This window comes from Vulpes vulpes, chromosome 3 (genome assembly GCF_048418805.1).
Source record: "Vulpes vulpes isolate BD-2025 chromosome 3, VulVul3, whole genome shotgun sequence".
NCBI lineage: Eukaryota > Metazoa > Chordata > Mammalia > Carnivora > Canidae > Vulpes > Vulpes vulpes.
In genome coordinates, this window is record NC_132782.1 from 91,971,439 (window position 1) to 91,994,651 (window position 23,213).

The window sequence follows — 23,213 nt, forward strand, 5'->3', positions numbered from 1 at the left end:
GGGAGGCTGACCTTGGCCCAGCTCTGGCTGACCTTGGTGGGGGATTTCTGGATGACTATTCCGGACTAATAGGTGACCCAGAGCAATGGTGGTTGAGTCTGCAGGTCTACCCACCCAACCTGCAGGCCACCCATTTCCCCTTCTCTTCACTTGCAACCAATCCTCTGTCCTGAACCCCCAACCCCCCGCCACCCACCTACTCTTCCCCAAAGATACTGACCAAGCACTTTTGTACAATAAAGTTTAATCACAATTATAAAAATGTGGCGTTGGGTTTGCGCTATTAACATATGTACAATCCAGCCCAATAGGAAGGGCCCACCCCCCACCATCCTGGCCTGGTAGAGCAGAAGCTTCCAGGCACCAGGGTGGGAGGGTGACCCACAGGGTCTGGCAGGAACAGAAGATGAGGCAGGGTTCCAGGCACGGAGTCCCTAGGACTGGGGGCACAGGGCCCCCCCCCCAGGGGGAGAACATGGCCACTGCCCCTAGAGACCCCTGAACTGGGGAGGGGTGCACGCAGGGCACAAAGGGGAAGTCCCCATTAACACAAAGCAAGGGGGCTATGCAGCCCCCCAAGAACAGGATCTGTACAGGCCGGCACCCCAGGTTTCCACAGGAAACAGCTGCTGGCAGCTACAAAACATTTACAGCTTCTTCTCCGCAAAGAAAAAAAAGTTGGGGGGGGGGGTGGGCAGGGGCGACAGGGGAGGCAGGAGTTACCTCCGGGGACTGAGGCTCCCTCACTGGGCTTAGGGCTCCCCAGACCCCGGGGAAATAAATAGGGGCGCGGGCGCCGGTCCCGCCCCACCTCAGTTGAGGGAGCCCCGGCAGCTCTCGGTGCCGCACAGACACGGGATCTTGTTGTCCTCCAGAGGGAACTTGTAGTCGTACGTGATCTCCTCGTCCACACCAATCGGCTGCTTGGAGTAAATCACGATCTTCTTCTGGGACTCGATGGTGATCACCTTGGCATAGCAGTTGGGCTGTAGGAGGGAAGGGCCATGTGAGCTGCGCCCTTGGCCCTGGAGTCTCCGCCCCACCCTGAGCACCTCCCACCCCGTTCCCCCACCCCCCTGCGCACCGTGCAGCAGTGGTTGATGAACCGCGCCAGGTTGCCGCACTTGGTAGCGTCGATGATGGTGTCATGGTCTACCCGGAACAGGTAGCTGCTGCCAATACCCTCCTGCACGTAGCGCTTCTCCCGCATGTCGGCCACCATCTGGTAGGACGGGGTGCCGTCCCAGTCAGCTTCCTGCCAGACTGGGCCTGACCCCACCAGCCCCGGTGAAGGGGACCCGCTTGGCCTTCCAGCTACCACCCTGGGGTGGGGGGCACATTGACCTGTCTTGGTGAGCAGCTCCTCCCCTGGCTCCCACCCACCCAAGGAGTCAACCGCCTGCTTCCAGGGGCCCCCTCCTCAAGGTTCCCCCCACACCGACACCTTTGGCTGCCACTTTAAGTCTCCCAAAGGGGATCTCAAGAAAATGTGCCGGGCTCAGTGGGCATGAGCAGCAGCCACTGGCTCCTCCTGGAGCCTCTGCCTGGCCCACGGTGGAGCCCCCAGCCTCCTGTGAAGCCATGCCGGTTCCTGATGTGACATGGTCATTTTGGGGCCCGAACCCTATTCATCTCTTCTCCCAGGACCCTCTGTCCAAGACAGGCACCCCCAGGCTGCTGCTTGATGCCCTCAAGGTCCACATTCTTGTGTGAGGAGGGGTGATTCCTATTTCCCAGAACATGGCATGATAAACCCTCTGCGCTCTCTCCTTGGGGTGATCTCACTCTCTTCCAGGGCTTCAACTGCCAGATAAGTGGTGGGGCCTCCTCCCAAACTTCCATCTCCAGCCAAAATCCACCTCAATGGAGCTGCTAGGCGTCAATTTCTAGATGTCCCCGGGGCCCTGCAGCTTCACAGGCCCTGATTGGAACTCCTCTCCACCACACAGCTGCTTCTCCTCCTCACCCCCCTCACCGGCAGCCCAAGAAATGGCCTCCCCCCATCCCCTCCCCCACTCTCCAGAGCCAACTCGCTGCTCAGTCCTGCCAGCTGCCTTGGACCCACAGACTCCTGTTACCTTGGCTGCCACTGCATAGTCTGGGTCCCCTGGGCCTCTGCTGGGATCTCTGTGACCGCACCCCCACTGGTCCCCGCCTCTGGCTGTCCCTTCACACTGCAGCCAGAGGGAGCCTACTGACTGCAAAGCCTGTCACTGCTGGGCACTTGGCCATGGCTTCCCTCCCCTTATCGCTGGCCCCAGCTCAACAACACAGCTTCTAAGCTCCTAAGGTCCACGAAGTGTGGCCTCCACCTGCCTCTCTGGTGGCCACCAGTCCTGGTTTTTCCAACTCGCCATTCTGACCTCCTTGCCCTACTGAGACTAGCCTGCCTCCGGACTTCTGCACATACTGTCCAGTGGCTGGGAGCACCCTTCCCCTCCTCTGAGTTGGGGAGTCATCATCCTTCAGCTCCCAGCTTACACGTCTTTGTGCCCCACCACCTGTGCCTCCCCAAGCTTCCTCTTCCCCATCAACCAAACATCATCCTTTGGTGCAGTTCTTTATGCAGTGGCTCTTCCCCCACTGAACTATGAGACCCTCATAGCCAGAGAGAATACTGGCCCTTCCTCCTTGCTGGATTGTCACCACCTAGTTTATAAGGACCCATCACTAATTGTCGAAGGAAACACAGGCAGGTTTCACCAACTATGTCTTCGAACTGCGAGGTTATGTGGACCTTTATCCAGAGATGAGGTGTTTCTCATGCCAGCTGCTATGCTGCCATCTTACTGGGAGCCAGGTACAGCGCCTTACCTGGCGGATGTTCTGACCCACGTATTCGATGACCATCTCGTCAGCTGCAATGGGCTCCATGGCAAACAGACCCCACTCGTGGATCCGGCTGCGACCAAATCGGAGCTTCTTCTTCCGGAACTAGAGGGCAGAATGCAGGCTGTGCTGCTGGGCGCCTCCCTCAACCTAACTCCTTGCCTTTGCTGCAGTCCTCCAAGGGGAGAAGTGTGCTTCGGCCACTCACCTCCATGCCCAACCCCAGGAGACAGCACGATGCTGCCCGCCCACCGGGCCTCTCTTCCCCTAAGTCCCTGCTCCTCACCTTGAGCTGGTTTAGCTTTAGCAGATCACTGTCCATGATGGCGGAGGTGCCGATGGCACTCAGCAACCGCCGCTGCTCAGACCGGCGCTCCGAGAGCACACGGTTAGTCCCCTGGGAGAAGCAGGATGCAGGGGGCAGGTAAGTGACAGGGGCAACCGTGAGCAGTGATGCCAATGGGCCAGGTATGAGGGCAGAGCCTTACCTGAGTGTCTGCTCCTTCCAGCTGCCGGGCCGAAACAGGGCACACATCCAGGTACCTGTCTTTTTCCTTCTTGCTGATTGGGTAATAGCCTTCACTGCGGGCTGAGCCTGTCTGGTGCTCACGGGGCCCATCCTGGGGCCGCCGTTTGCGTTTTGGAGTGCTCAGGTTGGTGAGTGCAGGGTGTTAAGGAAGAAAATGGGTTCCTTGCTGGCCAGATCCCTGGGGCCCTCTCCCCTCGGTCCACCCAGTCCCAGCCCATGGAAAGGGTGACTGACCTTAGCGGGAGGGCCCAAGCATTATTTAGCATGAGGAGGGCAGAAAAATGGAGAGAAGGAAGCCTTAGATCTCACCTTTTCTGCCAGAAAAAACTCTGGGAGGTAGAGAAGGGACAAGAGGCAAAGAGAAAAGAACGGCCTGGGGGCCAGAGGAGAACAACCAGGCTGAATGTGGCAGAGAGAACAGGGAGGGAGGCAAACAGAGACGCTAGCTGCGATGTGAGAGGGCTGCTCCCTAGCTGTGCGACCCCAGGGCAGCCTGCCCCCACCCCTGGGGCCTGCCTTCTTGTGCGGAGCAAGCTGGCCTCTAGGGCCCAGGATATTGGTGTGATGGACCCAGTGGGTGTCATTCAGCCAGTCAGCCCCGCTTGTCTGCTGCAGCAGCCGCTCGTACGTGAGCCGCAGATAGCCCATGTCCTCCAAGTCCAGGCCCGAGTTCCAAATGTCATACAAGATGGTCATCTGTTCAAACTCACTGCGGGGTTCGAAGGAAGGGGGTGGAGGGGGTGGAGGGGGCGGGGGTGGCCGCCTGCGCCGGGTGTGGGAGCGGAGGCTGCGCCGCCGGACAGCGCCCTCTCCGTCACTACTGCTGCTGCTGCTACTCTCCGAAGACTCGGACTCTTCCTCTTCCTCCTCCTCCTCCTCTCCTTCCTCTTGCTGCTGCTGCTGTTGTTGCTGCTGCTTTGGCTCCTCCGCCTCAGCCACCACCACCTCGGGGGCCTCCAGGACCTCATCTGCTGGAGAGCTGAAGAGGGCCGCAGGGGCAGGAACTGGCTCCAGAGGCCGAGGGGCCGGAGTGGAGGGCGGCGGCTTGACAGCCAAGGCATAGTTGTGTTCCAGGAGGATGTGGCTGAGCAGGGGGCCTGGGCGGTCAGCCTCATCCGATGTCTCTGTGGCCTCCGAGTCGTCACCTGGTGGTAGGGCAGTCAGCCCACGACGGGCTGGGGTCAGGGCCAGGTCGGCCAGCACCGCCAGGTCCACTTCGGTCCCTGGGTCAGCTTCCTCCTCCTCAGTAGAACGGCCTCGGCCTCCAGCCCGGCTCCGACCTCCTCGGGACACCTCCTCAGGCCAACTCTTGACCAGAGATGCATGGTCCAGGGGCAGGTTTCGAATGGTCCGCTCCACAGTCCGGGGGACTTTGCGGGACACAGGGCCAGGAGACTTGATCTGTGGTGGGGTGGCTAGAGGAGGCTCTGGCGCTGGCACCTCCTCCAGGGCAGAGAAGGAGACTGTTTTCCGGCGTTTCTTGGGTGGGGGCAGGAGGGGGATAGGAGAGGAGGGGCGCTCATCAGGGCGGGGAACGGGGGCCAGGGGTCCCGCTGGCGGCTCAGGGGGAGGCTGGGGCACACTGGGAGGTGGTTCCTCAGTGGAACCTGGGGAAGGAAGCACATAGGGAAGAAGAGAAGGTCAGCAGCTTGCGGGCAGGGTACTGGCCCGCCTCACTGGGGAGTCCACACCAAGGCTGCAGGCTCTCCTCTGCTTCTGGCACACATGTGCTCACTCAGCAAACATGCTACTGCTTCACAGCTGCAGCAAGTCCTCTGCACCATGGGCTCCCCTTAGCAGGAGGTTCTGTACCTGCTCATTCATATATTCGACAAACATTCACTGAGCACAAGTGTGTCAGGCACAGGGCCGACACGCTGGGCACTTTCAAAGCCCTCACAGAGATTACAGTCCAATGGGGACTGTGACAAGAAACCAATGTCCAGCCCAAACTCTGGAGAGTTGAGGTGGGGGCTCTAGGGAGACACACACTTAAGTTCTATCTTTTTTTTTTTTTTAAGATTTTATTTATTTATTCATGAGAGACACACAGAGAGAGAGAGGCAGAGACACAGCGGGAGGGAGAAGCAGGCTCCATGCAGGGAGCCTGATGTGGGACTCGATCCCAGGTCTCCAGGATCACGCCCTGGGCCAAAGGCAGGTGCTAAAGCGCTGAGCCACCTGGGCTGCCCAAGCTCTATCCTTTTAACCAAGACTAGTGGTGACTGAATAATGTCCAAGGACTAGGAGAACAGAGGACGACCCCCGCCTGGTAGGATGATGCAATTAACCCTCTCTGAACTAAAGTATCCATTATTTCAACTACAATGTTCTCTGTTCAGTGAGGTGGTAAAGATACAATGTAAGCATTGAGTCTTTGTATTGAAACACTGCATAATATTTGTTTCCTTGCCACCTGCCAAGGAGCACCAGGGTTTGCCAAAGTGGGGAGGGGTCAGGAAGACTCCCCTAAAGAAGCTGAGGGTGAAGGTGAGACCCCAAGGTTACAGAGTGGTCTGAGGAGGGGACACACCATCTTGAGCAGGTGGCATTCTCTCTCCCCAGTCCCCCAGACAGGGAGCCTGTCCTCCCTCTGCTGGGGCCCTCAAGTCTGGTACTGAATGTGGGAGCCTGAATACAGCTGAAGACTACACTGCCCTATCTCTGGGGAAGACCCTGTGTTGCAGACTAACCCTCTCCCCTCCTAGGTTTCAGCCATTTGGAACAGCCGCGGCCTTTCACACGTGCCTCTCCCCTCCTGCCTACTGGGAAAGCTCACCGAGCTCAATGCCATCTTTGTGAAGGCTATGCTGGTAGTGACTTCCTCTCAGAACCAGAAGGCCGGTGGCTCTCAAGTGCCAGTCTTCAGGATGGCAGCAGCAGATTAATAACTAATACTTCATGCCAAGCATCAATCCAAGACTTTCTTTCACGTATGTTAACTACTCATTTCATTCCTCAAAAACTACCCTGTGAGGTGGGTACTATTATTAAACCCAGCTTACAGAGAAGGAAACTGAGGCAGAGAAAGGTTAATAGCTGGCTCAAAGTCACACAGCTCACAAATGCCAGAACAAGATCTGCACCCCAGGCAGGCTGGGTTGAATTTCAAGCTCCATCTACTGCTCCATGCTCCCCTGGACATCCTGCAGTGGAAAGTCAGTGGTTTCACATCTGGCTCTGGCACTCCCAGAGCTAAAAGGCGGCCAGCTCCAGGTCTGACCCAAGCAGGCAGTGAGCAACACTTGTCTGCTGCCCTAACAGACACTCCCCAGCCAGGCACCCTGAGCAAGGCCTTCAGCCCCATCTCCCAAGACTGCACAGCAGCTGGGGTCTCAGCCAGCAGTGAACCACGCTCTGAAGCTAGTGAGGCCCTGGGTGCTTGTCCCAGATCCTCTAGCTTCTCCAAGTCTCCTTGCCTCTTCTCTTCTCTGTTTTGGGGCAGCCCTGCCTTTGACCCATCATCCCAACCTAGCCACGGTGCCCTCTGGAAGCCTGGCTCTTAGGAACAAATTCCTCTCCTGGCTTAGCTTCTTCACACAGAGTTCTCTTCGCTTCCTGTTGTGAAAGAAACCTGGCCATGCCTTTCATTTAGGGAGATAACTTCTGGCGTACCTACCCAGTCTATATATCTCCCAGAAGCCAAGGTTTCTACTACATGACCTGCCCCACTCCCTGCCCCTGGCGTTCATTAACTGATGACTACTAGACCCAAGCCAGTGTCATGAGAGACTTCCGTGAAAATAAGGATCTAAGAGAGGAGTGGGTTTCTCTGTAGGGTTGGACAGAAGCAGGGGAAGCCCACCTTCAGGACAGAGGAATGAATCAGACCAAAGACAGAAGAAAGGCAAATCCCAAAGGCATCCAGGTCCCATCTCTGGGTTCCACCACACAAGCCCTCTCTTGCCATCAGGCCACATTTCCCTCTTTCCAGCTGCATCCATGGAACATGAACATCCTTACTCTTCCTCTCTCCTCCCTACTCTGCCATCTACCTCTCTCCTCCCTACTCTGCCATCTACCTCATTCCCCTCATTCTCCCTTCTCCCATGCCTTCCTTTACTCATTCTCAGCTAGCTCCCCAAGTCACACACTTGGTTAATGACTTCATTAACCCCCGGAAGAGCCCCAACTGGGACCTCTTCCCCTCTGATCACAGTTCCCCAGGTCCCTTCAGTTCACCCCACCTCCTGGCTCCCTCTAGCCTGTCACCATCCTTCTAAACCAGCTGCTTTCCTTCTTGTGCCTGCCCACAGGGCCCTCACTCTGCCATCTCCTTTCACAGCACTTTCTACATTCTTCAGCCATTGCCGCCACCCTGGAGACCCCCAACCCTGACCTGACTCTGCCCAACTGACCTACCTGCATTTTCTCCACCTTTTCCCCTGAACCCCGAGTCTCAGCAGGGAATCTGAGTCACAAACCTTTTCATCCTCATTCTCCTTCCTTCATCAAGGCTCCTCCTCCACCCACCCCCTTGTGCTGAGAAAATACGCTTCTTTCCTACTGCAGAGTGAAACAAGGGGTCCTTGGGCATGAAAGCCCACATCTCCCTGCCATCCCAATTATAGGCACATGTGTATCAGACCTCGAGTCCATCTGTGCACCCCCAGGGAGGCCACTCCAACAGGTACTACACTCTCTGCCTGTCCCTCTTCCTGCCCCATATCTGTATCTCAAGCCTCACCTATTTGCAAAAACTAACCCTCCATCAACCCTGCCTTCTCCTGTCTCTCCAATCCCAGCTGGGTGACCTTGAGCATCTCACTGAACCTCAAATTCCCCATCTGGAAAATGAGAGTAACAGGGATGGTATGAAGACTACATGAGAAAACAAATCTGCAGTGTGCTAGGCCTTGAGCCTGGCACACAGGAAGCACTCAAGCACTTAACTAATAATATTCATCACAACCTTTCAACTCTCTCTTCACAGGAGTAGTCTATCCTTCCAGAAGACTGGTTTTCTCTGTCACCTGCCCTCACTCCTTTAACACTCCTAACTTGCCTCCGATCTGATCTTCTCTACTGAAATTGATAAGGTCAACAGTGACCCCCTAGCTGCTAAATCCAACAGAAACTTTTCCTATCTTACCATCTCTCTTTTGGCCTGCTGATACACACCGCTCCCTGGTTTTCTTTCCTGTCCTGCTGATAGCTCCGGCTTGGCCTCCTCCGGCTCCCCTTTGCCCATCTATCTCTTATAGATACAATGCACTGGCCCCTTCTCTTGATCCATGAGTTGTTCTAGGGTGTGTAAATGTGCTCACACCCATGCCTGGGCTCCTCTCAAATATCTGCCTACCTCGTTTCCAGCCTGCTGTTGTTGCCAGACCCTCAGATCCATTGATCCAACTGCCTGTTGGATGTTTCTTACCTGGAGGTCGCAAAGGCATATCAAACTAAACCCCAAGGAAGTGCATCAGCTTTCTTCCTAATGCCGCTTCTCCTCCTCCTCCTTTATCTTCCCTTTCCTGGGAAGTAGTTTAAGCAAGTGGTTCTATCTCCTAAATGTCTCTCAAATCCTCATCCCCACTTCCGCTCCATGCAGCTCACTGTAACCTGCCTTGCTTGGGTTCATGCCCTTCATTCACCTGCATTCTCTTAAACTCTCCCATAGGTCATTCTACCTCCTTCCCCACCTCTTCCAGTCCCTCTCCTTCCTACAAGAATGATCTTTCTGGCAAAATTCAAAATTGACCACGCCCTACTCTTCCTACCTCCCTGAGAGCGATGCCCTCTGATCACAAGCTCTTCTGCTCCCGGTGGGCTCAAAGAGGCCAGGAGAGGCATCTTAGATCACTGAGAGCCTCAACTCCTCTTGCAAGGTCTGCACCAGAAAAGTGCAACAGTGCTGGGGGTTCTTCCCGTGGTCACTGCTCATTTCAGACCACAGATTCTCAGTTACGTTTGGGAGGGCTATGTGGAAGGCCATGTCCAGTCTGAGAACTGATAGACACCACCTAAGAACACGTGACTCCCAGTGCCCGCCGTCGTGTGCCTTCCTCACCAACCACCATAGCCTCCTAGCTGCCCACACGGGCTCTAGCCCGTCTCCAAGTCTTCTCTGTACTGCATCTCCTCAAAACACAAATAAGATCCTGTCACACTCCTCTGATGGCATTTTAATGCCCTCAAAATAAAAACCAAATTCCTAATATGGCCAATTCACCTTGAACGGCCCACTCCTTGCTCACCTCTCCAGTTTCAGCCATCCCAGTTTCCCCTCACTTCTCACCATCCATAAGGTTTCTGTCTTCCAACATGCTGTTTCCTCTGCCCTCTGGGCCTTTGTATGTATTACTCATGCCCGGCTGTCTGCTCTGCCTGTATTTCAGTCTGATGAGGCTTCAGCAGAAAAGACCAGCAAAGACATCCCTGCAGACATGCTCAGGTTTTCAGAGCACCCTGTACTTTTCTCTTGTTGTGTTTGCCATCACAGACTTTCTTAGGTATTTATTACTCAACTCAACTCTCTCTATAGACCATAAGCTTCAGGAGGGGAGAACGGGGCCCCCTGCACCTACCGTTAAGTACAGAAGATGCCAGAACAACATGGGTTTGAACTGTGCAGGCTACTTATACACATGCTTTTTCTGACAAATACAGTATAGTTTTGTAAATGTATCTTACTTAAGATTTTAAAGACTTTTTTTCTCACACTTACTCTCTCGTGAGAACGTAGCATACGATACATATAACATACAGAAAATATGCTAACCGACTACTTACTTAAGTCATCAGTAAGACTTCCAGTCAATAGTAGGCTATTTAACAGTTAAGTTTTTGGGAAATCAAAAGTTGTAGACGTATTTTCAACTGTACAGGGGATTAGCACCCCTAAACCTCGCATTGTTCAAGAGTCAACTGTACTCAGTAAACAAATACATACTGCCTGAACAGTTCACTCAGAAGGACAAATTATGTGTATGTACTACAAAACAACAAAGGAACAGACTCACAAAGGAAAAGCAAAGGTAAATTTAACTTCAGAGCCAATACTATCAATACCTATCTTTCACCTGTTTGTCCATGTAATCACCTGCAAGCACACACTACACATTAAGGCACAAGCTCAGGAAAAATCAGTAGGAGGAACTTGTCAAGTTGGGAATTTTCTCCTTAGTTAACTTACAAAGAGACCATTCTGGGATGGGTGGGGTAGGGGGTGAGACCACCGTTTTCCTTAGTAGACGTACACCCTGCTATGGCTCTGTGAGCTGCTCAGAGCAGCACAGTTTGAATGTGGCTGTTAATGTCTCCAAGGGAGGACTGACAGGAGATAGTGACTTCAGTCCAACTTGCACACATTCAAACAAAGCCCTGCACTTGTACGTAATTCACAAATACTGACCCCACCATTCTCACAAAGACAGATACCAGCATCAACAGAGACCAAATCACCAGCTCTGTAGTACCCACCTGCAGGTCTTGCTGGAGACTTCTCCTGTTCGGGGAGAGGCATGGATGGGGAGCCTGCAACCCGCTCTGGCTCAGGCTCTTCCGCAAGCGCTGGTGGGGGCGCAGGGACATCTCTGTGGGGAGGTGATGCTGAGGGTACAGTTGCTGGCGGCTCCTCTTCCTCTTCCTCTTCCGAGGAGGACTCAGATGATGATGAGGATGATGAGGATGATGAGGACGATGAGGAGGAAGATGAGGAACTGGAGGAGCTGCTGCTCTCGGAGTCCGACGTGCTATCATTTTCACCATCTGAGTCAGCATACAGAGAACATTTGGAGGACGAATCGCTTTCCCCGTCCTCGCCTAGAAATCCAGAAGGGGCAATCAGGCGAGGTGGGAACACTCCTCACTTGGTCAAGCCATGGATTCATTCACTGACTCACTACTACGGATGGGTTATGCTCTGTGCTGGGAAGTCCAACCCTCAAGGAATTGGGTAAGCACACTCTTTGTTCACAGTTGAGACCAATTTCAGTATGAAAGAGCAGGGGAGGGGATCCCTGGGTGGCTCAGCAGTTTAGTGCCTGCCTTCAGCCCAGGGCGTGATCCTGGAGTCCCCGGATCACATCAGGCTTTCTGCATGGCTCTCTGCTTTTCCCTCTGCCTGTGTCTCTGCCTCTCTTTTTCTCTGTCTCTCATGAATAAATAAATAAAATCTTAAAAAAAAGAAAGAAAGAAAGAAAGAAAGAAAGAAAGAAAGAAAGACCACGGGAGCTTGGCCAAGGGAAGTCCTAGATTCTGCCTGGAAGATCCAGTCAGGGAAGGGATCCCTGTGAGGGAGATGCTGAAATCAAGAAACGACAAATAGAAGAACACGAGGAAGACGTGAAGGCTCAACAGGGCAGTTAGACGTGCAGGGAGATGGGAGACCTGGAAACCGTAAGTGGTCTGCTCTAACCATTGAAGCTTTTCCCAAGGTGGGTCTCAGAGATGCTACCCGGATGAGACTAATAAAGATTCCTGGGGGAAAGTAAGCTTTAAAAATGTTCTGGTTTTATGCCTCTGGGAAATGACAATATGTCAGAAGGACTTTTAAGTTAAGAACCGTGAAGTGTCCGAGGAACACATCTGGATGAATTTAGAACAGATGGGATGGCCAGGGATGGGTCTGGAGAATATCAGGATGGGAACTGAACAGATAAACAGAAGCTAGGTTATAAATGGCCTATAATACCGGGCTGAAGAGTCATCTTCTAGAATGCAGGGAGCTAGAAATAGACTTTATGAAGGGAAGTCACAGGGTCAGGTATGCAATGGAGGAAAGAGAATTCCATCAGCAGACTGGAAAATGGACTAGAATGGAGGAGGAAGGATGGGACTAAAGACACGGAAGTCAGTCTAACTGCTGCAGAAGACTCAGTGAGAAAGGCCAGCAGGAACAAAGAAGGCAACAAATCCCAGGAACACTGAGGTGGTGCAACAGTCAGAAAGTGGTGACCAAGCAGACATGCAGCAGTCTGCACCCTTAGAACAGCTGACCCTGCCCTCTGCCTTCCTGAAAAGGCAGGCTCTCAGATCATCACTCTCCCCATCTGGCCTCCGCTGAGACAGCACCTCTCAGAGGCGCTCCTTCTCCAAGAGATCTAGAACAGCCCATCTTTCCCCAGCTCCCCCACCTGTTATTCTACCCCAGTAACCTAGTTTCTCTTCTTTAAACTACGTATCTCTATCCGAGGTGCTACTATTTGTTCATCTGTCAAGTCTCCTCCTCCCCTCCAACTGATCCCAAGTCCCATAAAAGATGTGTCCCCAATACCCAGAATGGTTACCAGTACCGAGTAAGGGCTCAAGAGCTAATTCTGAACAAATGGACGAGAAACAAGACTAAACTATGTACTCAAGACTCAATGGATGCATATGGACAAACAGGTGTTCAACTGAAGAGTGGAGTCGTATCTGGTGATGGCAGCTGAGGGGAGAGGAGAGGAAGGGGAAGCACGGCTTGGTGGCTGGGCCTTCTTTGAAGGCAGAAAGGCACAGTCTGGTAGTATCAGGGGGGCGGGGTAGCAGGAGAACTCGGGACCCCACGTCCTGAGGAGTTGGGAAAAGTAAGGAAGTTCTGCTGGGTGGTCTTCAGGGGACAGCCACATGTCAGTACAGAAGCTAAGCAGAAGGGAACTGTTGAGCATCAGAGTTAACTGCTTACAATAGGCCAAGGGTTCCAAGAGATGGGGCTAAGAGACAGTTACTTTGGAAGGAGCAAAGGTGGCTAATAAATCCAGCATGAAGTTTCTGTGTGGGACTCAGGAAAGGGCGAGGAAGGCAGTGGAATCCCTTCCTCCCCAAGCCAGAATCCTCCCCTCCTGCCTGTACTTACCATCAGATGCCTCCGTTTCCTTCTTTGCAGCGTCCATGGCCTCCTCACGTTCTTCATCTTCTTCATCTTCCTCCTCCTCCTCCTCCTCCTTAAAAAAAAGGACAAAAAATAGGGACTAACAAGTAAAGGACAATGGTCCTCCAGGAGGCACCGCTGCCTGGGCTCCAGCCCAGAGAGGAAGCAGCTATGGGGACGGGAACTCAGGAAGTAGGCTTCTGGCAGGGACTGGGCGTCATGGCCCCTCACCTTCTCGGAGGAGGACTCCTGGGAAGCCTCCTCCCCCTCACTGTCCAGAGCAAAGGACTTGCGGTGCTTGCCCTGGGTCTTGCTTCGCTCTTCGTCTCGCTTTGGGGGCTTGGTCCCCGGACGCCCGGGCTCTCCAGCCTCCTTGTCTCGCTCAGGGTCTAGACCCAGTGGAGTGGCAGTTAGGGCAATTTACCATCAGTAGTAACAGTTCCTGTTCCCCTGGCCTGAAAGGAGCTTTGCACCCACCACTGCTGATCTTCCCAACGGTCCAACAAGACAAACCTCATTTGACAGACAAGAAGGTGAAGTTCCACAGGAGAACACAAAAACCTCAGAGCTACCTAACAGTTCTATAGCTTGGCCACACTGCACCCATGTAACCTTTTATCCTTCTCTGGGTTAGGTGGAAGAGAGAGCCTGCCCCAAGAAAACAGCACTAAGGCCCAAGGGTCTCTGGGGAAGCCAATCAGACTAAGAAGTTTCCTAGCCATGTAAGCCATCAACCAACAGCTCAGACTTAGACAAAAGTGGAAGGAAGGCTGGAGAAGAGCTTAAGCACTGGATGGGAAACCTGGGTAAGTGACCCGTTTAACCTTGAAACCCTAAGATCCTAGATGTTGAAATTAACCATTTCCACTTTCCATTGGAAAAATGAAATACAGGAAACTTCTATCAGCACACTGTGAGAACCACAACTAGGACTCAAGGATGACCCTCTCTTAAGCTCTTCATACTTCTCAGCACCACTTTACTTCAATCTCTCTACTTGGCTACTTGCCCCCAGACACCGTCCCCCTTTGTCCCTGCCTCCTGTATTCCTATCAGCAGCAGGCACCCTCTCCTGTCTCCTCCCACCTGACCCCTCACTCACCATCTTCATCTTCCTCAGCTGGAGTGGAAGGACGGGGTCTCTTTTCCTCACTGGCCTCTGAAATTTCCGAAGGCTCTTTTCGCTTTACCTGGGGTGTGGGAAGAGATGGGGCTGGTTTCGAACTCAAATGGTCACAGATCCCAACCACCTCTCCCCCAAGGAAGGGAGGTCCCCACCACACCCTCTCCTCCCTATGAGGCGAGACCAGCTCTGAGTACCTTGAAAGAAGGCAGCCGCAGGGCCCCTCGCAGCCCTGACCCAAAGGCGAAGGCCTCGATGCCTGTGGTACCCCCACTCTTGGCCCAGTCTACGAGGGACAGCAGGCCTGGCTCTTTGAGTTTTGTCTTCTCTTTATCCTCCTCCTTGGCTTGCTGTTTGGCTGCGTTCTGGAATGGCTGCAGGCAGTAGGGGGACTGAGCCCCAGAACCTAGGCGCTCCCTCCTGCCTCCTGCCTGAGAACTACTCCCAGGTCCCAAGAATACAGAAATGCATCTACTCACTCCTCTATTTGACACAGATCTATGCCACACCTCCCTTGCACCAGCCCCTGTACAGGCATTTTCTCCAAAGTCTGCTCATTCAGTCCACCCACCTTACAAAGCAGCTATCATTCCCATTCTACAAACGGAAGTGTTGAAAATCCAAGCTCATTGAGACTTAAGGGCCATATAAGCCAGAAATCTACTCTCTCCAGCAAAGCCCCAAGAGTTCCTCAGTCCCAGGCATTGTCCCTCACCTTGGCCTTCTCTTCTTTGCTCTCCCACCACTGATCAAAGGCTCCAAAGGCCACATTTTCCACCATCTTGCGGTTGAGGTCTCGCTGCATGATGCTCTTCATCTCTTGGACGAGGGTGGCCAGCACACGCCCCACGGTGCCTGCTGATGGTAAGGCCTTGCCCTCTGCCAGCTCTGCTTCCTCCCTGGGAGGCAGCCGGGCCTCTTCTCCCGACACGGAGGAGGAGGGCAGGGGCTCGGCTGCTACAGGCAAAGGCAGGTGGTAGGCTTCCCGGGAGTATGCCCCCCGGCCTTCTTGCCCTTGTGTGTACAGAGCATAGGGTAGGCCATAGGCTGCCTCCTGGGGGGGTGGGAATGGGAGGAACGCCTCCCCAAAGGCGCCACCAGGGGGGCCAGCTGAGGCAGCAGTCAATCCCTTGCCCTGCCGCAGCTGGTGCAGTCGAGTTAACATCTGGGTTTGCATCTGGAAGGACATGGGCATCCCCCCCCACTGAGCCCCAAGTCGATCCATGAGCTCTAAGGAGTTCACAAAGTCATAAATGTGGGGGGGGGGTGGAGGAGGTGGGGGGTACTCGGGGGGAGGCGGCCCATCAGGGCGCGGTGGGAGGAGGTAGGCGGGCTGGTGGGGAGGATAAGCAAGGGGCAGGGAAGCCAGGTATGGAGGAGGAGGGGGGGGTGGAGGAGGAGGGGGTGGAGGCTGCTGGGGGGGTGTCGGGGCTGGAGGGGGTGAGCCGCCCCTGTCGTCATCGGAGATCTCCATGTCCTCTCCAGAAGAGCATGGAGAAGCCTGTAGGGATGCAGACGAGGGTCACAGAAAGCCTCTGTCTGCTCCAGGGCTTTCCCTCAAATCCCCGCTCTCATGTCTAATTTCCTGACCCCCACCTCGGGCCCAGCCCTGCCTCCCGGAACCCGGTACCTCTGCCAGCTGACCCCAACCTCACCTGGTTCTGTCCGTTGGCCTTGGGAGACTCCCGGGGAGCCCCTGGTTCCCCACTTCCTGTGGGTGCCACATCCTCAAAATTAGCAGGGGCTGGAGGGGGTGTGCAGGGCCCGTGACCAGACCCAGGAGGCGCCTCACTCCCTGTGTCTCTAGAACTAGGGCCTGTGGTGCTGCTCTCTTCCTCTTCCTCTGTGTCAGATGCCAAGAAAGAGAACTTGGAGCGCTGCTCCTTCAGCAACATTTCGATGCGGGAATCCAGGCTGCTATGTTGAGCGAAGGGCACGCTCTCGTTGGTGGTCTCTGGGGCCGGGGAACCGGAGCGGGCAGGTGAAGCTGGGCGGGGGGAGGTCCGAGCTTCTTCTCTCTCAGGGCTGGGCCCCCCCCCACCCCCACCTCCACCAGGTTCTGGGGGCTCCGGGGGTGGTGCTTCTGAGGCAGGTGGCCGGTAGTCCTGGTCAGCAGGCCGGCTGGGCTCCGGGGGCAGGTAGGAAGTGTAGGAAGGTGGGAAGCGCTCAGCTGTGTTTTCAGCAAAAGATGCCCCAGGGGGCTCTTCCCGTGTGGCCCGACGGGGAGGGTAGGAAGCATGGCGCTGGTAGCGATTCCAGCTTTCATAATACGCTGGGTAGTTTGAGTCAGTACCACGAAAATGAGAGGATGAAGATGAAGAGGACGACGAGGAGGATGAGGACAACGAGGAGGAGGAGGAGGAGGAGGAGGACGAGGCAGTGGCTGCAGTAGTGGCTGAGACAGCTGCGGAGGTGGTCGTGGGGGCTGAGGATGCAGAGAAATGGCGGCGGGAGAAGGAATCTTGGTAGCTGTTCTCTGAGCGCCGGGGCTTGAAGGAGGTCGAAGTGGTGCTGGAGAAAAAGCGCAGGAGTCAGTGGGGTTCAGCTCCAAAGGACCAAACCCTAGTGTCCTGGTTCTCAGTACCCAAAGCTCCCCAACACCGCCCCCATAGGAAAATCTACACACTGCTGGGTGTCTGGCTAGACAGTGAGTTCCCTGATGACAGGCTGAACCCACAGAGAAACCAGGAAAAATTACTCCCAGCTCCCTTCTAGAGAGACTCCAGGTTTCTTCTTCCTAGTGGCACTCCCAGAATCTGGGGGCCCCAGAGGGTGTTTACTCTGTACCTGCTGGAGTAGGCAGAGTCCTGAGAGTAGGGGGTGCTGCCCCGAGATGTGTAAGGGGTTCCTTGGGAGGACTGAGGGGTGAATTGGCCAAAGGAAGATGGGGTGTCTTGTCGGCTGCTGGAGAAGCTCGTGTCCTGGGAGCAAGGGGTGCCATTGCCAGGAGTGCCCACGCCTGTGGTGCCTGCCGGGTAGGCAGCTGTGTCAGAGGAGGAGCGGCGGCGGGATTCAGTCTGGAGGGCAAAAGTAGAGCAGGGAGGAAAGAAGATCAAGTACATTTGACAACTTGCCCTTCCTTGAACCAAGAACCTTGGGCCCCTGCCTTTTGAAAGCATCTCAACATCTTTTCTTGGCTCTTGTTATCCTTAACAAGGAAGCCCAGAACCTCCCAAATAGTGTTCCTGGCACCCAAGCACTATGCCCATGTGGCTAGGCCTACGGCAATCACCAGCTACGTACCGTCTCAGTGGCTGCACCAGAGCCCTGGAACTTCTCACTCAGGGCCTTGCCCCCGGTGGGCACTGTCTGAGGGGTGTAGGAGCCATTGACTATCAGTTCATAGTACTTCATTCGCTGTTGTCCTGGAGGAAGAGAGGTGGGAAGTGTCAACGTCGGAAGGAAGAAACTCCTCTTCCTGATTGGTCTTTCCCCTTTCCTTCTCAGACCTCAAGCTTCCTATGATTTCTTGGAATCCTGGGTGCGGGGATTTCAGTTCTACCTCGTCTCTACCTTTGGGACCTTCTGGCCTCATCTCCACCTCATGACACTATAAATAACATACCGAATGACACTTCACGGCTTAGAAATAAACGCCTCTACTTATACTATGAAGCTGGATGATCACCAGGAGAGAGAAGCATCAGTACCCCTGTTTCACAGACTCGAAGAAAAATGACCTGCACAAAGTCACAAAGTTGGTCAGTGACAGACTGGAACTCAGCCCCAGGTGGTCTGATGCTAGATCCCATCACACTCTTCAGCCTACAAACTAAAGGGTGCAAAGTGACAGCCTGAGAGCTAACTCTAAGCCACATCTGTGGCTTCTTCGCCCTATAAAGTCTCTTTAAAATTTTGGGAAGGGGATTGCAGCATTTAAAAAACATGAGACAGAACACAAAAACCTAGACTTCTGACTCAATAAAAAAACATTCCTTGGCAACAGGAGTCCTCGTTCCCACTTGCAAACTGGCTAATGCCAAGTAACAGCTGCCTCCTTCCCGTGGCACGGTGCTCTACAATCCCCCAAGCCCCCCACTCTTCCTTGCTGCTTCTGAACACAGAACCCCAGGCCAATTCACTCATCTGTATAGATCCCTGATTCTCCATCCCAAATTTCAAAACCCCATGAAACTCCAGACAAGCATTTTTTTGAATTCGATCTCAAAATCTGACCCAAGCTAAAGCAATTTACTAGTTAGTTTTTATTGATCCTACTTAGTAGGACCCTTCACACATTCCCAAATACAGTCGCATGCTAGACCAAAAGATGCTACGCAACCTTGCCAAAGATCATACACATGCGAAACGCGTAAAAGCCATAATTCCTCTATAAAATTCTAATTTCAGAAACACATGTGGCCTCAAGAGTTTCAGATGAGGAATCATGAACTTGATCATTCGTCTGGCCCCATAGCAGGCATTTGCATGTACAGTCTCTACTGGAGCTCAACCTTAGGCAGCAGGCAAGAGAACCCTCACCTTTGATGTCCAGCTGGGCATGGATGATGTTGCCCATGACGGAGGTAAGGTGGAGGTTTTTGACCGTTTCCTTGGCTCCCCGAGTGCTGGTGAAAAGCACGCGGGCCAGGCCCAGGTGCTTGCGAGTGCGGGGGTGAAGAAGGATCTCTACCTCTTCCACCTCACCGTACTTTCGGCACATGTCTTTCAGGAATGTCTCCCGCACGTTGTCATTCAGCCTTGCGAAGGTCACCTCCTTCAGTGGGATCTGTCCGATATAGAACTCATCCAGCTGCGGAGAGGACAGGGAGTCTTGAGTCGGGGTCTCCATACTGATCACTGTTCCCTTTGGGAACCTTGGGTCCAGAAAGAGAGAGGACCGGGAAACACAGGCACAGAAATGCAGGGAAGTGCCCCAACAAGTGACACGGGAGTCTAACCCCTCTCTGCTCCGAATTCTTCTCGTTCCAGAATAACACAAGAAGTAAGACAAGAAATGTACAACTAAGAAGTAAACATACTTGGAAGAAACCGATTGTAGGAAACAGCTTACTAGTTCAGTTTTTGCCACGGACAGGGCACTGGGAATATAAAGATGGAAAGAAAAAAAAAAAAGACTTCTGTTCAGAAAAGCAGATTCAGGTAGATACACACAGTCCTGATAGGGCACAATGTCAGTGTAAGTGCAGACAGGGTGTTTAGGAGCCCAGAGAAGGAGTGGAGGCATGGAAGAATTCATAAAGATGGTGTCAGTTCCCATTTGGCTTTTTGGGTAGCAAGAGTTCAACAGATGATAAAGACTTGTGGGACATGGAACTATAAAATAACCCGGCATTTTCTGAAACTACAATATGTATAATAGAGTAGAACACACGTGTATACCTGAAGGTGGGAGACAAGGCTTGGCCAGATCAATAACCATATGTGCCAATGCACAAAAACACGGATTTGGCAACTAAAGTAATAGGAGTAAAATAAAAAAGACAAATGGCAGGGTGGATCATGAAATCGGAGAAGAGAACGCAGACGAGGAAACTTGGCAAAATGAATATAAGACATTAAAAAAATAGCAATAACAACAGAAATTTAAAAAACTAATATAAGAAGGAGATGGATTTAGGAAGAAGAGTCAGGAGGACTTGGTGACAGATTATGTACTAAAGAAGAGGACAATCACGGGAGAACTCCCAGGTTTCCAGTTTGTGCAACTGAATAGACGGTGTTACCCCTCATCAGTAAAAGGGAAATAGAAGGAGTAAAGATAACTTGTTTTTAATCTCTTGAGTCTGCAATGTCTGTGGGGCCTCCAGATGGAGCTGTCCCTCTACCAGGCATACAAGTCTGGAGTTCAAGAGACTGATTTTGGCTGGAAACAGAAATTTGGAAATCACCAATGTTTCAGTAATAATCAAAATTACGGGCATGAAAAAGACCATCCGGAAACAATATACAAAGCAAACAAAATGCAGTGAGAAAAACCTTCCAAATGGTTTATATAAAAAGGCAGAAAGATAAAGAATTAGTGAAGGAAACCAAGAACCATCAGTTTTCAAAGGCCAGTCCAAGGCCTTTGATGAGTATTCAGGCTAGACAGGGAAATAGGAAACTTCTGAGGAAACAAGATGGATGATCAAGTGGCCAAATGAGGAGTGAAGAGTAGAGAACTCAAAGGATGGAGTCCTTGGCCTTGTCACTCCTCTTAATTGCTGAGAAATGGGCATCACACCAGGGCACTGCCATGCTGTGCATTTCTAGGAGTACAGAATGATGGGTACAGCATCAAGCATGCCTTTACTTCATCCTTCAAGAAGTCAGCACCCCTGTTTGGAACACCTCACCTATACCTTTCTAGAAGATGAACACAACTCTTCTCCAGAACAACTCCGTCTTACACCCTCAGAGATTATAAGACCTGGTTGTTACCCTTTTATAGAAGAACTCCCTTCCCCCTTTTATTAGCTTGAGACTAAACTACCAGAATGGATCCTCTGCACCAACCGCCCCTCCAAGGGCCATCACAGCAAGAGTCTAGCAGATACGTACCTTAAACTTAGGGACTGGGAGGGAAAAGTCTCTGTTTTTGGACCTGACATGGCAACGGGGGTCTTGGAGGTCTTCCACTGGTATATACTTTGAGTCCTAGGAAGGAAGGCAGGAACAGAAAGACAGCTCAAGGTGAAACCAAGCTGTTGAGCTCTAGGAAGCCCATTTGGAGTCCCACATGCAAAAGAGCTGGGTTCTGGTTGCCTACTTTTAAGAAGGCAGACCAAGGGTATGGGAGTTCAGGGTGCTAAACAGAGGTAACAGAGGAGAATGGGGCTTGGAGTTCCCTAGATGGCAAGGCCCGGGGCACTCACGTTGACACTGAAGTGGACTCCATCGTAGCGGTACACCTTTTGAGAAGGCCTGCGCAAGGCAGGGTCCAAGGCAGGATCCACGATGAGCTTGTAGTTCCGCCACTGGAAGCTCGGGGCTTTCTGCCCATCTCCCCCACCTTCCTGATCCATCTTTGCTCATTTACACTGTTAGGAAAGAGGGATACGCAAGGGTGTTCAGGACTTAGGCCTGACTCCCTAGCTGCCCCTCACCGACTAGCCCAGACTTCAGGTCCTCTTATCACACCAGTTTCCACACCTCACCATGACCCGTGGCTCCCCTAGATTTTCCCCCAAGTACCCTCTTTCACCACAACACCCCATTCTCTCTCCACCTCCCAACTCTCCCTTCAGGCCCCCAGGCCCATCTCGCGCCCCCTTACCTTCCCGCTCTGCCTAGCGCGCGCCCCACTTGGCCTCAGAGCAAGACCCCTCCCCCGCCCCCTGGCAGGCCCCGCCCCCTCCCGCCTCCTCACCGGCCAGCGGCCCGGGCCGAGCCCGGCTCTCGCTCCCACACACCCGCTCGCGTCCCCGCGCCCCGATCCCCTGGCCAAGAGGTGGCACCTCTTCGGGGCGTTGGAAACACCGCGAGACCGAGCCCGAGACCCGGCTTCGGCCCCGAATCCGGGCGGGGGGGTGGGGGGAACGCGCGCCGCTGCCCTCTCCTCCCGCCCCGGCGCGATCTGCCCCCCCATCTCCGCGCACGCGCGGCGAGGCCTCACTCACCCGCTCGTGGCGAGCGGCTCCCCCTCCCCCCACCCCGCGCGGCACCTCAGCGGCGCGAGGCGGCGGTGGCGGCGGCGGCAGCGCGAGACCCGGCCCCGCAGCGGTGGCGGCGGCGGCGCCCCCCCACCACCACCTCCCCGGCGCGCGCACCAAACACCACCGCCACCTGCGCGAGGCCCAGCGGGCACAGCGTCTACATTCGCACTTTCGCTACGGGTGCCGCCAGGAGATCCACGGGGCCGAGGAAAGCGGCTTCGCCTCGGCCGGCACCCTTTAAGGGTCGAGAGTTGCGGCCCAGGGAGCCTGGAGATTGGCCGCATTCCCCGGAGAGTGGGCTTCACCAAGACTATCCCTCTGCTCTGGCCTGGGGTCCTTGACGAATCGGCGGCGACGAAAGCAGCGACTAATCCCTCAGGAAAAAGGGGCGGGGCGGAGGGGAGGAGGCCAGCCAGGGCTGGGGAGATTTGAGTGGCGCGTTGAACAGGCGCAGATTCGTCAGGCGGGCGGGGCGAATCGGTGGACGGAATGCGAGCTCCTTCGCTCCTCTTTCCTGCCTCTTCTTCGCTCGGCCAAAGACCTAAGAGGCTGCAGATTCGCCACAGATCCTGGCCTCAGTTGTCGCCTCCCTTCGCCCGCTTTGGTGGAGTCAGGAAAATAATGCCTGGTTAGCCAAGCCCCGTTGGCAGAGTTGGCCACTTTTTCTGGATCTTTCTTAGTAGCACAGCTTAGGGGATGCCCAGCTCCGACCCTGGGGAGATGGCTACGGCCCAAAGCCTCCCTCGGAGTACGATGAGAATTTTCGGCCGCGTACAGAGAGGCCCAAGTAATTCTGAGCCGGCCTAGCGAATCTGCGGACCCTCCTGTGGGCGGGGCCAAGGCGCCGCGCACAGAGGGCGTGGCCAGGGCGTGTAAAGCCCGGCGTCGCGGGGGCGCTTCCTGTAGGACCCACCGAAACCGTGCGGGCTGGGAGGGGCGCCCAGGAGGTGGAAAAATACAACCAACAGCGGTGACTCAGGCCGTTTGCCTGGCGTCGCACATATTGAAGGGAAGGCTTTCCTGTCGCTATGCCCCTTGGGCCTCTAGCTGCTTAAGATGCCCATTTTACAGATTGGAAGACTGAGGCCTGCAGAAGATTTTACCTATACTCAACCCACCACTCGTGACTAAAACGGAGACTGCCTCAAAGTGATGTTATAAGACTTGTGGGGCCTAAAGGCCCTAGAACAAGTCTTGTGAAAAATAAACTACTACGTACCTGAGCTGGGCTGCGCTGGGCTGGTCGATTCTCCAAGCATCAAGGTCCCAGTGCCCGCCGTTTTCAGCCTGGGGGGGGAGGGGGGCTCCCTATGCTTACATGGTCCTGCAGCTCGAGGGCAGCAC

The 23,213-nt window shown here is 54.1% G+C and overlaps 1 protein-coding gene across 9 annotated transcripts; it reads right to left on the reverse strand.

Moving 5' to 3' along the window:
• Positions 1–227: 227 nt before the first annotated feature.
• SETD1A (SET domain containing 1A, histone lysine methyltransferase) lies at positions 228–22,719 on the reverse strand. 9 transcript variants are annotated; one of them, XM_072753447.1, is made up of 19 exons: positions 22,000–22,719; positions 21,090–21,254; positions 20,776–20,871; positions 18,754–19,024; positions 17,515–17,636; positions 17,059–17,288; positions 15,927–16,782; positions 14,987–15,772; positions 14,469–14,645; positions 14,251–14,338; positions 13,380–13,537; positions 13,134–13,221; positions 10,778–11,065; positions 3,916–4,965; positions 3,318–3,490; positions 3,116–3,226; positions 2,815–2,934; positions 1,085–1,222; positions 228–986 (listed from the first exon to the last, which is right to left on the reverse strand). In XM_072753447.1, exons 2-19 carry the CDS (start codon positions 21,237–21,239, stop codon positions 813–815), a joined length of 5,076 nt encoding a protein of 1,691 aa, XP_072609548.1. In that variant the 5' UTR covers positions 21,240–21,254; positions 22,000–22,719; the 3' UTR covers positions 228–812. The 9 variants fall into 9 exon arrangements, with proteins under 9 accessions (XP_072609548.1, XP_072609547.1, XP_025866987.2 ...); XM_072753446.1 differs by having other exon boundaries at positions 22,039–22,712; XM_026011202.2 differs by having other exon boundaries at positions 10,778–11,119; positions 22,039–22,697.
• Positions 22,720–23,213: the final 494 nt, after the last annotated feature.

Bases quoted from the DNA above. Each gene is read 5' to 3' on its own strand.
- SETD1A (XM_026011202.2), bottom strand. From the start codon at position 21,239: ATGGATCAGGAAGGTGGGGGAGATGGGCAGAAAGCCCCGAGCTTCCAG. The intron at 13,538-14,250 runs GTGAGTGAGGGG...CACTGGGTCTAG, and splicing joins AGCTGAGGAAGATGAAGATG to ACCCTGAGCGAGACAAGGAG. The intron at 4,966-10,777 runs GTGGGTACTACA...TTCCTTCCCCAG, and splicing joins GTCTCCAGCAAGACCTGCAG to GTTCCACTGAGGAACCACCT.